The 15555-nt window shown below is 30.3% G+C and overlaps 1 protein-coding gene and 2 pseudogenes across 1 annotated transcript; 2 read left to right on the forward strand and 1 right to left on the reverse strand.

Annotated features, from left to right (window-relative positions):
• Window positions 1-2075: 2075 nt before the first annotated feature.
• Window positions 2076-3310, forward strand: LOC145184860 (uncharacterized; annotated as a pseudogene).
• Window positions 3311-10955: 7645 nt separating this feature from the next.
• LOC149888970 (uncharacterized) lies at window positions 10956-12099 on the reverse strand (annotated as a pseudogene).
• An 870-nt stretch (window positions 12100-12969) lies between these two features.
• On the forward strand, window positions 12970-14192 carry LOC145180289 (uncharacterized). The gene is made up of 3 exons (XM_090089148.1): window positions 12970-12981; window positions 13263-13437; window positions 13573-14192. Exons 1-3 carry the CDS (start codon window positions 12970-12972, stop codon window positions 14190-14192), a joined length of 807 nt encoding a protein of 268 aa, XP_089945274.1.
• The last annotated feature ends 1363 nt before the right edge of the window (window positions 14193-15555 follow it).

A 15555-nucleotide genomic window follows, 5' to 3' on the forward strand; every position in this document is an offset into this window, starting at 1 on the left:
TCACGATTATCGTAGAATCATTAAAATCTTTAGTTTTCTTGAAATTCTTTTACAATAAAAATAAGTCATTATAAGTTTTATGTTGGAATATAAACATGTTAGAACACTTTATTTAAATAACTTTTTTAATAAACGGAAAAAAATAAAAATTAAAAGCGCAAGGTACACTTAGATAACGTTTATTATATAGCGAGAAGAACCAAAACCGTGGTTGACCGCGGTTTTTTATAAAAAAAAACCGAAACCGCGGTTTTTAAGAAACTCTTACCAAAGCAAATAGTGAGGAATCGACTTGCTTTTATTGAACTTTCGGTTTCAATAGTAAAATGTGTAATATATAAGGTTTGATATTGTTTTCATTTGTTTTTAGCCTATGGCTTACTAGACATATTTTATGCTTTAGTTTATGATTGCATAGTTTTACCAAAACATGAAGTTAGTTTTACCAGAACAGACTTTGGCTTCTGTGAATGCTAATGTCTTGAGAAGACAAGTTTAAACATCTTTAATCTCAAGCGTGCTTTGATTAAGATAAAAGATTTCTTTGCAGTACGTCTTTCAAATATATTTGCATATCTCAAGCGAAGCTTGGTTGTGTCAACACTACATTTTATATTGTAAAACTCTTTCATTTCAGCATTTAACAAAACAGCATTTTTGCGTGGATCATTTTTTACGGCACGAGTTAAAATTTTATTTTGTCTTTCAGATGTAATTCAAGGCCTTCCTGACTTTAGAAAGCTTCTATTTTTATTTCTTTCGTCATATCTTTTATATATATTCACTCCTGTTGATTTTCCTATATCAAACTGATCCTCTATGTCTCTTGCAGTTCTGCCTTTTTCGATTGCATGCAATACAGTTATTTTCGCGTTGTCATTTTAAAATTTTATTCAAATCAAGGCGATACTTATTACAGGCCTTCCCGTCGTGAATCCGTTTTTTTGACTGGGGGCGGACAATGTTACGGAAAGTTTAGTCTTAAAACTTCGATTTGAGAGCAGTTGATAGTCACAAAATGGTTAAAAAGTGCTGTATTCCTGGATGTAGAGGAAACTATGACACTAAAAATAAAGTACGAGTTTATAGGCTTCCCTCGAATGAAGAAGAACGAAATCGTTGGATAAATTCAATTCCAAGAAGTAATTTTCCAAATAAGCCAGATACTGTTGTCTGTGAAAGACATTTTCCAGAAAAATTTTTAAAAGCTCGTGTCGATGGGAAAGATAGACCAATCGAACCTCCTTCAATTTTTCCTAATATTCCATCAAGTGTTATACCAACTCAACCTTTAAAACCAAGGTCCACTATAAAAGTTGTCTTCTATCAGAAATGAAAAGTGTGATGAGTTGTCACAATATTTAAAAAGTGATTTGTTTACGTTCATTTCTTTATGTGAAGATATTAAAAATCATAAATTTGTTTGTCCTGTAACAACTTTTGTTGTAAATGAAGTTTTGCACATCCAATCAAGTTCCTTTTATGTTAACTGTATACCTATGTTTGCTGTTCATATCTCAAGCAATTTTAAATTTGAAAGTTTTCATGCTGGTGTTCGTTGCTTTATTTCTTCATTATCTAAAAACCATATTACCACTCTTATTTGTTGGTCAAGAGTGGAAGAAACAATTCGCTATCTGAATAACATTGAAGTTGATCATCAAAGATTGATATTTCAAGATCATATTGCATCTATGAATGCATCAGAAGTAGGTAAAAAAATTTATAATATAGAAACAATCATCAGATCGTATTCTTATTTTTCAACATCTCGACGTTTATACAATCAGTTAAGAAAAGATTTTAAACTTCCAAGTGTAAAAACACTGACAAAAATTACATCTAGGACAAAGAATGTTTCAGATATTAGTTTTATCAGCACTGTATTTTCAAATATAGAGGAGAATCAGAGAAATTGCATAATATTGGTAGATGAGGTTTATGTAAAGTCTCTTCTTCTCAACCATGGTGGTTCTCTATTTGGAAAAGCTGAAAATAATCCTGAGTTGTTGGCAAATACTGTTTTGGGTATCATGGTTAAATGTTTAAAAGGTGGACCATCTTTTTTGTGCAAAATGATACCTGTCTGTCATTTGGATGCTTCTTTTTTGTTTGAGCAAGTATGCTATGTTATTAATTCAATCAAGTCTAGCAACGGAAAAGTTATTTCAGTTATTTGTGATGGAAATCGAACAAATCAAGCTTTTATTAATTTATTTGAGAGAGTTGAAGAAAAACCTTGGTTAACAAAATGTGGGATTTTTCTACTTTTTGAATATGTTCATCTACTAAAAAGTATCAGAAATAACTGGATAACAGAAAAAACACAGCATTTTGAAAAAAATTAAAATATGACTGCTAAATGGAGTGACCTTAAATATTTATTTGATTTTGAGAAAGATCAGCTAATTAAATTATCTAGACTAAATTTTGTAGCTATACATCCAAAACCTATCGAAAGTCAAAATGTTTCACACTGTTTAAAAGTGTTTTGTGATAAAACTATAGCTGCTCTCAAAACTTATTCAAAAGTTATCCACCCTTGTAATATGAATGAAACCATTTGTTTTTTAGAAAAAGTTACTAAATTCTGGAAAATAGTTAGTGTAAAAGAAATTTTTGGCGACACTCGATTTTTAGATTCTCGTAAAAGAGTTATTTCGGAAGAACTAGACATAAATTTGCAATATTTACTTGATTTTGGGGATATAGCTCTTAAAATGAGTGGTAAACAAGGGTGTAGAATAAAATCCTTAACTAGAGATACAGGTACTTCAATTTGGCATATTTGTTATGGGTTAGTAGAGATGTGTAAATATTTGTTAAAAAACGATTTCATTTATGTTATGTTAGGAGAGTTCTCAACAGATTATATTGAAAAAGCATTCAGTAAGTTTAGACAAGGTTCAGGCGGAACATATTTTATAACTGTTCAAAATGTTGTTGAAAAATTAAACATTGAAAAAGCTAAACTGTTATTGGAATAAAAAGTTGATGTGTCAGATTACACTACTGATATTGAGCATTTATGTCAAAAATGTGGCAATTTTAGAAGTGAAGAATCTTGTGATATAATTAATCAATTGCCTGAACTAGAAGCATCTTTGCCACTGAGTACAAAAATGGCTCTGTTTTATATTGCAGGCTATGTTACAAGAAAAGATGATGTCAGTGAAAATGAATTGTTGACTGACGCTGCATTTTATTTTCAGTTGTATGGAGACTACACAAAAAATATGGACAGAGGTGGATTGAGGGTAACTCTGGATTGCTGTGTTCAGTGGGGTTTTTTTTGTTACATTATTTTTGAAATTGAGAAAAAAATGACATGCAGAAAGTCGTTGTGCAATATATTTATGATGTATCAGATATTTATAACTTAAACATGCTAAAGAAACATGGTGTTATATTGTCAAACATATTTCTTAAAAATTATTGTTTGTTTATTTCACCTAAGTCCTCTAAAGAACCTGCATTAAAGGTTTTAAAATTATCTGTAAAGCATTAAAAAGTATTGCTATGTACATTTTTCATAACAATTTCTAATATTTGATGATTATTTTAATAGCTTTTTTTGCATTATTTTTAAGGTTGTTTATTTTTTTTTGTGTGATTTCGTTTTTAAATAAAACTCATTCATTATTCTGAAAATTGTTGTTTTTCATAACTTTTTGTTTTATTAAAATTTTATGACATTTAATAAAACTGCATTAGACACTTTGTGCATTAGAACAGTTCCTTTTAATTTTAATAAATTAACTGAAAATAATGTAGCTCGCTTATTTTTTCAGCCTTTTTTTATATTTTTCGTAAGATTGTCCGCCCCCAGTTAAAAATACGGATTCGCGACGGGAAGGCCTGTAATAAGTATCGCCATGATTCAAATTAATCTTCTTTTAGTTAAAAATACTTTAGGTTTAATTTACCGTTTTTAAACATTAAATAAAAGCCAACAAAAGTATTGGAATATATTATTTTAGTTCTGCCCGGATACTTTAGCACGAGCATATTTCAATAAAATGAACTTTTAAGATTAGGTTGCTTATATTTAGTAAAAACTCATTTGTTTTTAGAGTTATAATCATTTTTTCAACATTCCTGTAAAAACTTGAAAGAAATTGGACTTTTCATTCAAAACTTATCTCAAGTAATGCGCTTGTCCGGTTACTTTGGCGAATTACTGTATAATTTCGTTGTTATAAGAAAGTCAATTAAGCTAGCAACAGTGCAAAATGAACGGTTGCTAAGTATTTCAGGTCGCCCTATCAAGCAAATAAAATATCAAACAGTGCCACAACCCAATAAGCAAGACACGTATTGAGGCAGAGCAGGCGAACCAGCTCCGTCTAAATACGTGTGATCCAGTTAACTGCCATAGCTGGCGCACCAGAACTGGCTAGCCATTATCGGGTCATAAGTGTATCTTAACTAGGACGCCAGCTAGTTACGCCAGTAGGCATCCCACCAATGCATAATAGTGTTTATACCATAACGAATCGAACAAAGTTACGTTTTGTTGATGCGAATAAGATAGTGAGTAAAATATATAAATATTTCCTCCTCATATAAAGCTTTTCTCAGTTCATAATTTTTATTTAAGCACACGACGTAATTTTATAAAACCAACTATGTATATATTACCAACTTTAGTAGGTCATAGCAACGAGCTATTAGACTAAAAGAAGAGAGATTCGAAAAGTAAAAAATATTTTGAAATAAAACAAGGTGAAATCATTATCGTTAAAGCCTGTATTTATAATTACATACGCCAACCTGGGTTTTCTTTTCCTCAAGCTATTGACACTTTGCCCGAGACAGTCTCATTCAAACGAATTGCAAATAATAGGATATAAAAACTTCAGATAATGAAGCTTCCAACTCTAATGTTCTGGATAACAAACCCCAATATTTCTTACCAAATCGATAAGGAAAATAGTAAATATGAGGTTTTATCTGATAATGAGAACAGAAATTGCTAAGCGTGAAGCGTATCAAAGTTTCAATTATTTTGGGATAAAGCAGGAAATACTCGATAAATTGCGAACATTTTGTATTGATAATGAAATGGAAACTTCAACAATATCTTTTCAAGTCAATATAGATGGCCTTCCATTATTTAATAGCTCTTACACACAACTTTGGTCCATTCTTGGAGTAATAGAACAGCTTGAAAATAAAGTTCCACGTAATAGGGAACTATTTATTGGACTATACTGTGGAAATAGCCCAAACAGCACGTATATACTGGTCCGATAATGGCTAGCCTATGACAGTGAATTCATTAAAAGACCGGTAAAGTTCCGTTTGTGGATTGCCAGCTCTGGCAAGTCGTAACAGGGTCATTGCCGAGACTTTATAACATTGCCTGTACAGTTTAGCCGCGATAGTACCAATACCAGGTCATTAATGGTTTGCTGGAGTAGAAGGATAGACATTGGGCCAATATCGGCCAACCATTGCGGAACCAATTTGAATTAACCTTAGTGAAATTTGAAAAAACTTAAGTTCTCGCATCCATCTTTTTTTTAACGTTTCATATAAATATATATTCTCAGACCTTCTATTTATTAAAAAATATTTGCAGGTGGTATACTGTTCTAATCTGTTTTCCTTTACTTCTTTGCTTTAAAATCTTTTATTAAAATATTTTATTAAACTGATTTTTCGTTTTTAAAAAATATTTTAGAAACATTTTTGCAAATTCATTATTTTGTTAAACGAAACAAGTTTTTAATTGTGTTGTTAGGTTACGCTGGAAAGTTACAGAGTTTCTACAACTTTTATTGTACACTGGTATGGTTTGCTTTCGAAATACTTTACCTAATGCTTTGTACAACAATTTTATGCTTTATTGTGTCGGAATGACTTTTCTTCTTAGTCAATCATTGTGTCAGAAATATGTTGATTAAGCACATAGTTTGCTTGTACTTTATGTGGAACACTCTGACCTAAAATTGTAACTTAAAAGATGCATGGACTAGTGCATTTAGCACAAGATGCGAAACAATATAGTCCACTAGACAATGTGTTTCAGCCTATCCTTTTGAAAACTATTTATCAAATCTTAAGAAACTTGTACGAAAACCACACTTGCCTTTGCAACAAGTTTTAAGAAGGCTATCAGAACAACATCTTGCAGAGTCAATCAATAGTCAAAATAATAGCACACTTTTCAGTTAAGAAAAGACCATTTTGATGGACCTTTGAGCAATAGTGAAAATATAAATGTGCAGACTCAACACAAAGAACTCTATACAAACAAATCTTGTATTAAAGTTTCGCAAGGTGACAATTGTTTTAAAAAACAAATGGCTCTATAGCTCTAGTTAAAAATATTATTAAATGTTATTGTGGTCAAATTTATTTAGTGTGCTTTGTTAAGTGATTCTCTACTATTATATATTAAGTGACTTTGTTAAGTGATTTTCTACTACCATAGTAGAAAATCATTGAAGGGGGAAGTACCCCATAAATTAAGTAAAAATTGAAAAATTTGATTTTGTATGTTTCGGAAGCAAAAATTAATGAAGAACACAATGAAATAAAGAGATTTTGTAAACAATGTCAGAAAAGTGGATTAATTTCAATTTTTTGAACCATACTCATCAAGTTTAATCATAGCAACGCACATAGCAACGATAAAGCTTCTGCTTATTTCAGAAGCTCACATAAAGTTATAAATCTGCTAATAAGAAAAGATTTATCCACTTTGTTTTTACTTTATCTACTCTGCTTAAATTAAATTTGACTCGGTTTCCTTTAATTATTTCAGTTTTTAAACATTCCTAAAATGCAAATATTTACTTTGTTTATATGAGTTGTTAAGTGTTTTAAGAACATATTTTATCAAATTTTATTAAAAATTAGTCTTAATTAACTTTTATTTAGCTTTTTTAATTAACTTTTTTTTTTTAAATTATTTTTTTTTTTTAAATTAACTTTTATTTTTATTTTAATTAAATTAACTTTCATTTTTTTATAAATTAACTAAATTTAACTTTTATTTATTTTTAATTAGTCTTAATTAGTCTTAATTAACTAAATTAAGTTTTATTAGATATTAGTCTTAATTAAAGGAAGAAAAGATAGAGCTAAGCAAAGAACTAGAGTAACTCGAAAGAAAAGATTGTTTTGTGGCAACCAACACAATTTATCATGACAGACTCAAAAAAAGATTTAGACATTGATACTAGTTCTTCAAGATCAGCCAGCAAGATTGAATATATTATAAATGATATTCCAAATAAAAATGACGAAAAAGTAAATAGTTATCGAATAATTGATGTTGAAACTTTAAACACTATATTTGAATCTTTATGTTGTCCATAGTGTATTAACGATTTTAGCTTGGTATTGAGAGAAAACTTTGTGAAAAAAAAAAGATATGCTTCAAATTTAACACGTTGCTGCAGTGTTAGTGGATATAGAAAAAATATCTACACACTTAAAGTTTGTAATTGCACTCATAATATTAATCTTCGTATTGTAAATAGCATGAGATCAATTGGGCAAGGGTATTGTGCAATAATCAAAATCGAAAACGTATTTTTTTAGATGGATATAAAAATCTAGAGTCATCCAAGAAGCAGCGAAAGATTCTACGAGGGTTGTCAAAATCATAAAAAGACAAATATGAACACTTTGAATGAAGTCAGTATGCTCCTGGGTCATTCTGAAACTTTATTTTAAACATAATTTAGTTATATTTTACATTTTTTGTGAAATTAAGAATTTTTTTTCTGTTTTTTCTTTTTTCTCAAAACAAGGTTTTTAAATGCCCCAGTTGTGATAACTTTGGAACCGCTAGATTTTTAATTATGAAATTTTCAGTAATTATCCTATTTTATACCTTCTGTGATTTGAACTTCCACTTTTAAGAAATACTTGACAGAACGCGTTCTACTTCTATTATAGTTGCCTAATTTTGACCAAAATTCATTAAATGACTATATATTTGCCCGCTTAAAAATTAACTGTCATATTTTTCATAAAATATTAGGTTCAGATCACAGTTCAAAGTATTAGTTAAAGGGAATTGCAATATGACAGTTTGAATATATGTAGCTCTTCGGATAAATTAGCCGGGGCATTAACTGTTTTTTGGTTGTTCTTTCAATATTTTCTAGGATACCATTGCAAAAAAACACAATTTTTAAAAATTTTCATTCTGAAATATAAAATTTGGACATTTATATTTTTTAAAATCAATTTTACTGTTTCAACATGAGTTTTAACGTTTTTGGGGTACTTCCCCCTAAACAAAGAGTTTTTTTTTATTTAACAGTTTTACATCAATATATATATATATATATATATATATATATATATATATATATATATATATATATATATATATATATATATATATATATATATTACAGTAATGTGAATAAGTTTTAGCCCACCATAAGTTTATAATTATTTTTGATTTTATCTTAAAAATTTAAGGCATGCTATCGGAAAAATCTGCCCATCTTTTGCGGTTTGGTAAAGCTAGTTTACGGTCGTTTTTTGAAATTATTTTTTTGTGTGTAGTAGTGTTTGTATTATAGAATATTTTGGCAGAAAAAAAATAATTAAAAATATTATTTAGTTTTAAAATGTCAACCGAGCAAACTAAACAAAGATTTTTGATTAAGGACAAACACTTAAAAAATCCAACTTTATCGAATAGAAAGTTGGCGAATTCATTAAAAGTATCAAGAAGAACTGTAGATGCTGTTCTTAAACGGTTTACAGAACAGAAAACTATTCAGGGAAAACAGGGAAGTGGTCGAAAAAAAAGGAAAGCAAATTCTAGAGCTCTCGAACGGTTGGAGACTTCATTGGAAGAACATCCTGATTGGTCTGATAGATATCGAGCGAAAAAACTGAAGGTTTCCTATTTTTTATGTACATAAATGGCGACAGACCCAGCAAACATGGTTTGGAGGACCTATAGTGGTCCAGTAGAGGCAAAGCTACTGGTCCATTAGCGGCGCCCCGCTTATGGACCAGTTGAGTTTTGCTTATTGGTTGCTGAGCGGACCAATAGTGGCACAACCCTTGGGCGGTCAGTCAATGGCCCTATAGCGGCATGTGCTGTGAATGGTCAGCCAGTGTATTCATATTAGCAATTTTTAAAAAAATATAGGCTATATGTAGGGCTCTCTATATATAGGACTTAATTCTTAATATCAAATGTTAAAACGACAGATAAATCTTGAAGTTTATTATTTAGTTAAGCAGTTGTTTGGCGTGTCACCAATTTGAGAAGTTAAACTTATTTACTGGTTTTGACAATTATAAAGACTAGTAAGATATCCACCAAGTATCCTCTAATAGTATGACTTCCACTGGATAATTATCTCTATTCAAACTAAATAGTCTCCAAATAACAAAAACAATTTGGGCAATTTGTGTTTATGCAAAATGAGCGGCGCGATTATTAACAACAACATTTTAACGTCATTACACAAGAGAACTTTTTCAAATACAATTTTACTGTATTTATTTCATATTTTAATTGTAAAAATCTCCAAATTTTATTCTTCATTTGAAAATGATTCACTATCGGGAATATCACTAATCGTTGTAGTTTGTTTTTTTCTTTCTTTTCGTTCTTTACGACCGCCATCTCTGTCGGTCGACCCATGTATATAACGAACAATTTCTTTTTGAATATCACATTCAGTACAGTTTTGCGTCGGAATATTTCTTGCTGTAGCATCTATTAATTACAAACCAAAACTATTGAATCAAACTAAATAGAATTTTAAGTTGAAGTAAATATACAAGCACATTTTAATAACACATAGCACCATAAAAACTTACCAAAAAGATAGCTGTGTAAGTTATCAAAATTTAGAATTAATGCAACACAATATCCAGTTGGAGAACGTCCACAATTCCGCAACTCGACATATTGTTTCATCGACTCTAAGTTGCAATAACTTACACGTTTTCCAACTACGAATTTGCATCTGTCGTTAGTTCTTAAAAAGAACTAATTTTTATTTAACAAATATCTTATACATTTATAATGATGTACCACCATTACATATGTTATTGCTTCAACATTTTGAACAAATTAGGATTAAAAATTCTTGCATTTCAAAAGTTTCCCAAAAAAACTTGAAAAATATCCACCACATAACTGCTCATCTCTAATTATATATTAACGCAAGAGCACAGATATATTTTGGTTGCTTTTCCTTGCATGGTTAGTAAAATACCATAGTGAAACACCAGGCCTTGAATGATAAGTGAAATACCACTTTACCAAATTTGTATAACCTTCATTCTTATCGCTACATAACCGGTTGTGAATTACTATTTCATATTGTTTTAAAAAATGTGTAAAAGATCATACAACCATAATTACAAAATGAAATAGTCACACTAAACATTTTTCGCTGTAATAATCCGATCAAAATAAACATTTCAATATACAATAATTCGCATAAAGCTGAAAATTGGTACATACCTTTAGGATATTATTACAAATAAAATATTAAAAGTCCCCACCGATTCCATATCTGCAAAAAAAGTTATTAAAGGTTAAAGGTTTAAAAAAATAGTTTTTTTTTCTTTTTCCAATTAATGGTAAGTTTCATCATAATAAAGATCAAACAAAAGTATTACATCATGAAAGTATTTAATAAAATTGCCTTTATACATTTTTATAAGAATCGTTATTCCTGAGATATTGCAATGCTTGCGAAAATGTATTGCAAGAAGATATTGCAAAAATATATTGCGAGAAAATATATAGCGAAAACATACTAAGTATAATGCGATTTTATATAAAATGCATTGCTAGAAAAGATATTGCGATTCTTGTGAAATTACGAAATTAATATAATATAAATATTACGAAATTAATATACATACAAATATTACGAAATTAATATACATATAAATAATATATACATAATATTCGCATATATTATTTATTATTAAATGCATATTATGTATTATATATTCGTAGGGCTAACAACAGACATAATGCTGTGGCTGATACTTTTACAAACTAATTTTAAATGTTCTAATTTAGATCGTTTGTTTTTCAAAATAACTTGATCTAAAAAATAAGTCAATGACTTTGGAATATCGCTGTTAATATTTTCAAACATTTGACTAGGCGAGGAATAATTGGTATTATCAAATACCAATGATTGAATGTCCTCTCGAATGATTGCTGCCGCAGTTTTTAAAATTCGAAATCGTTCTTCTTCTTTATTTTGGCTTTTCTTCTCATACCAAGCTTGGTTAAGAATATCGCTTAGATTGTCAAAAAAACAGATAAACGTTAATTTTCCCGGTTTTTCAGTGATAATAATTTTATTACCGAACTTCAACTTTAATTGTGTCTTAATTGTTCTGTTATCTAAATGTGGATTTTTGCAAATATTTTTTAGTTCTTCTAATGAAAACTGGCAGTCATCGCTATTTTCAATGTATTTAAATATTTCTTCCATCGCAACATTTGTAGATTCATCTTGAGGACGACCGATTTTACACCCATTGGTTGGCCTCAAGAAAGAATTATAACAGGTATTATGATATTTAGCCTCAGCAGCAACTAAATCAAATTCATATTCAATGCGTGCAGTAACCTTTTTTGTTTCCTCGTCAGAACGACTCCATGCTACCTTCAGAATTTATTCTTTAAATTCAAGAGTCGCAACTTTATGAATTTTACGCCGAACTTTCTTCACTTTCTTCTTCTCGGCCTCCTCGTTTGCTTCATCGCCGCAAAATAAGCAACATTTTTTTAAACAAAAAAGTGATTCACTTACGCGCGCTCTGGTACGAGGTGGACTATTTTCAGATGTGCTAACTTGATCTATATCTTACTGTCTTTTAAATGTAACAATTGTACTCTTCCGAGTAAACTTTTTATGGCACACCACATGAATCGTTACAGACTTCAGATCTTTGAAGTATTCATAAAACCCGTCACTTCTTTTAACACTTGTATCAATCAAAGTCTTCATTCCACGATCAACAACAACAGTTTCACTTGCTATTAAAAGTTTACTACATGTAAAACATAGTTGCGACATTTTAATAAAAGTATTAAACGGTTCCAATCGTTATAAAAAATACTGCTCGATACTCTTAACTGCAATGAAACGTTCAACGCTAAAAGTATTTCATCGTTCGTAAATTTGTTCCAAGAATTTTGGGAAGTCAGACGAGAAAAATCAGTTGAAAAAATTATTTGAAAAAAGCATTTTTCATTGTTCTTATGCAAGTTCAGAGAAAAGCCGACGAAACAGTTTATTCAAAAACGCGTTAAAATGCTGTTCGCTTTTGTTTGATCTATTTTTATGATAAAACATTTCCTTTTTTTTTAAAAAAAAAAAAACTTTTTTTTTTACCTTAAACCTTGAATAACATTTTTTGCAGATATGGGATCGATGGGGATTTTTAATACTTTATTTGTAATGATGTGCTCAAGGTATGTACAAATTTTCAGCTCTATGCGAATTATTGCAAATCTACCACTATTTTTTTGTCTATTTTGACCGGATTATAAACAGATTAAAATTTTTTTTGCTGACAGACAACAATGCGTAATGACTTATAAAAATAAATAGTCAAACTACTAAAATAAATTGTTTGTACAAATAAGCCAGCTAAGTTACAAATAACCTTGTTAAATAAGTAAAAAATGGTATGGTAGTGTCACAGTTATTGGCATGACTCAATTACTGGCACTTTTCATTTTCTATAAAAAAAAATTATATCTATGTCGAGTTTAAAAGTGAAAAACTATCACCGTAAAAACAGAGTAATCTATCGTCTACTAGTTGAGCAAAAATTTTCGCTGGTTGTCCATTCTTTGATTAAAATTTTAATAGAAGTAAGAAATAAACGCAATAATTTGGCGCTAATGTTAACCTCGATACGATTTTCGTTTCAGAAGAAATCGAGAGCATAATTTTGTTTCCATAGTTTATTAATTATAGTTAAAAGTCCAAAATGGCACCAAAGGTAATATGAAATGTTATTTAAAAATTTAAAAAAAAAAATTATTTTACAATAAAAGCTTTTCGTGTTATTCTTTTTTTAAATTTGGGTGCCAATAATTGTGACAACAACTCAAACATTGGCACAACAATATTTTCAAATGGATATGTTCATAACTCTTAAAATACAATATTTTTTCAGTTTTTGTTGCACCATTTTATTTTTAATATTGGTATTAATTATATTTAAGTCATTACTAATAGTAAGTTTGTGAGTTACTTTGAGTTCTATAATTTCTTTTTCAGTCAGAAATACAAAAATCAAGCAAGTCTAAGAGACAAGTTAAAAGAAAGCTGTATAACAATAGTAGCATGCAGAGAGCGATAGACTCAGTTAAAAAATCGGATATGTCTATCAAACCAGCTGCTAAAATGTATAATGTTCCTCGCAGTACTTTACAAACAAAACTATCTGGTTCAAGTAGCCTTAAGTGTAGGCTGGGACCAGCACCTACATTGCCACTGTACATAGAAGAAGCATGTGAAAAACATCTTATTGAAATGACAAGAAGAGGATTTCCTTTAAAAATAAATGACTTATTGATAATAATTTCAGAAATATTACATAAAAGCTCACATCCTGCTATATTTAAAAATGGAATCCCTTCCAGAACTTGGGCTTACAGATATCTAAACAGGCACCCTGACTTGAAGTCTAAAACATCAGAGCATCACTCTTTTGGTAGGTCCAGTGTCACCAAAGAGTCCCTATTAGCATGGTATAGCAACTTTAAAAAATTCATTGAAGATAAGGAATTAAGCCATGTGATTCAGTCACCAGAACGTATTTTTAATTTAAACGAAACGGCTTTTTATCTAAACTCAAACAGAGGCAAATTCATTGGTAGAAAGCATGAATGTCTGCAACAGGTTTGCACTACTAGTAAAAAAGAAAATGTCACAGTTGCAATCAATTTTTCGGCTGCAGGAGAAATGGCTCCTCCTATGGTAATTTTAAAGAGGCAGAAACTATCTAAAAGTCTTCAGCAATGTGTTCCGCTCGGAATGATAGTCCTGAGAAGCTCTAGTGGATGGATGAAGGGGCAAACTTTCCTGTATTATTTAAATGAGTTTAAAAGGTATTTGGTTGGTAAAGGCTTGCTTAATATAAAAGACAATAATCAAAAAATTATACTTTTTGTTGATGGTCATTCCAGTCACCTGAGCTATGGTTAGGGATTGCAATCCCGGAGGTCTTATTCATTCCCGGGATTTCGGGATTGAAAAACATCAATCCCGGGATCCCGGGATTAATCCCGGGATTGAAAAGCAGATACAACATCTATACAGTATTAAGTAGAATAAAAACAGTACGTTTAACTAAAAATATATTTATTAAATGAATTTAACTAACATGTTAATTAAATTTCACATGTTAATAAATGTTAAAAAATTATGTTAGAAATAAGGAGATATGTTATGTTTTTTGTGCTTTGAAATGCGACTTCAGGAAACATAACGCATCCAAAGTTTCATCGCCCAAACGGTTACGAATTTTTGTATTGAACAGGCCAGCGGAAGAAAATGCCCGCTCAGCCTCAACACTTGTTGGTTTCACGGTCATTAGAAAAGAATAAACTCTTTCTAAATAATCGCCTCGTGTACCCTTATTTTCAAATAGTGTCATTTCTTTTTGAATTTTTGATGACAATCCTTCATGTCTAATTGGATGTATTGGTGATTGTCCTTTTTTAATAACACGATCAAGTTCCTCTTCAATACTTAAAATATTTCTTTCAGACTCAGGTGCCATTTCAGGTTCCTCAATCAAATCCAGCATGTCAGACTCAACTGATGCTCTTACTAGAGCAGGATTGGAAGCATTTAATCTTTCCAGCAATTCTGCCAAAAGTTTTCGACATTTAAATGAAGAAGGCACTGTTATTATTTCTTCATCGAGGCTTCGACCGTTATGCAGGTATTGCAGAAGTCCACTCATATCAGTTCGGCGTTCATGCATGCGAGCCATTAAAGCTCTACGCATTTCTTTGCTTGTATTATTGTCAGCATCTTTTAATTTTGTAAGCATGAAATTAATAGCAATATCAGCTGTAAATAGGTTAGAATCTCGACGACATATTGCTTCAACCGTTGCTTTAATGGGAACTAAAGTTGTAATAATCTCTGATAATATTGTCACTTCATCATATGACAGAGCTATAGAATTATCTTGCACTGGGTAAATATCAATTAATGCTTTTTGTATACAATTTTTTACTTTGTAAAATCGTTTAAGCATTAATAGAAGGCTGCTCCATCGTGTCTTGCAGTCCATTACTAAAGACAGCTGTTTTCCAAATTCAGCCTTAATATATTTTTGTAAGACGTCGTTCTTGGAAGGTGATCGTCTAAACTGTAGTATAAGTTTGCGTACTTTTTTAATGACTGGCCCATAATGAACTTCGTTTAGTTCAATTTTAGGTCTAACATTTTCATGATTGTAGTCCAACAAATCTTCCTCAATGTCCTCATTCTCGGATGAATCACTGTCAGAAAATTCATTGTTAAAATCTGGCTGATTTGCATCGAATTCTCTTTT

This window comes from Hydra viridissima, unplaced genomic scaffold (assembly GCF_058129835.1).
Source record: "Hydra viridissima isolate aposymbiotic clone 2 unplaced genomic scaffold, HvirCarnegie_v1 scaffold_5, whole genome shotgun sequence".
NCBI classification, from domain to species: Eukaryota; Metazoa; Cnidaria; class Hydrozoa; order Anthoathecata; family Hydridae; genus Hydra; species Hydra viridissima.

What these genes read in the sequence shown, in the direction of transcription:
- LOC145180289 (XM_090089148.1), top strand. An exon ending in AACAAAACTATCTGGTTCAA is followed by an intron (nt 13,438 to 13,572) that starts GTAGCCTTAAGT and finishes TAATAATTTCAG; the next exon opens with AAATATTACATAAAAGCTCA.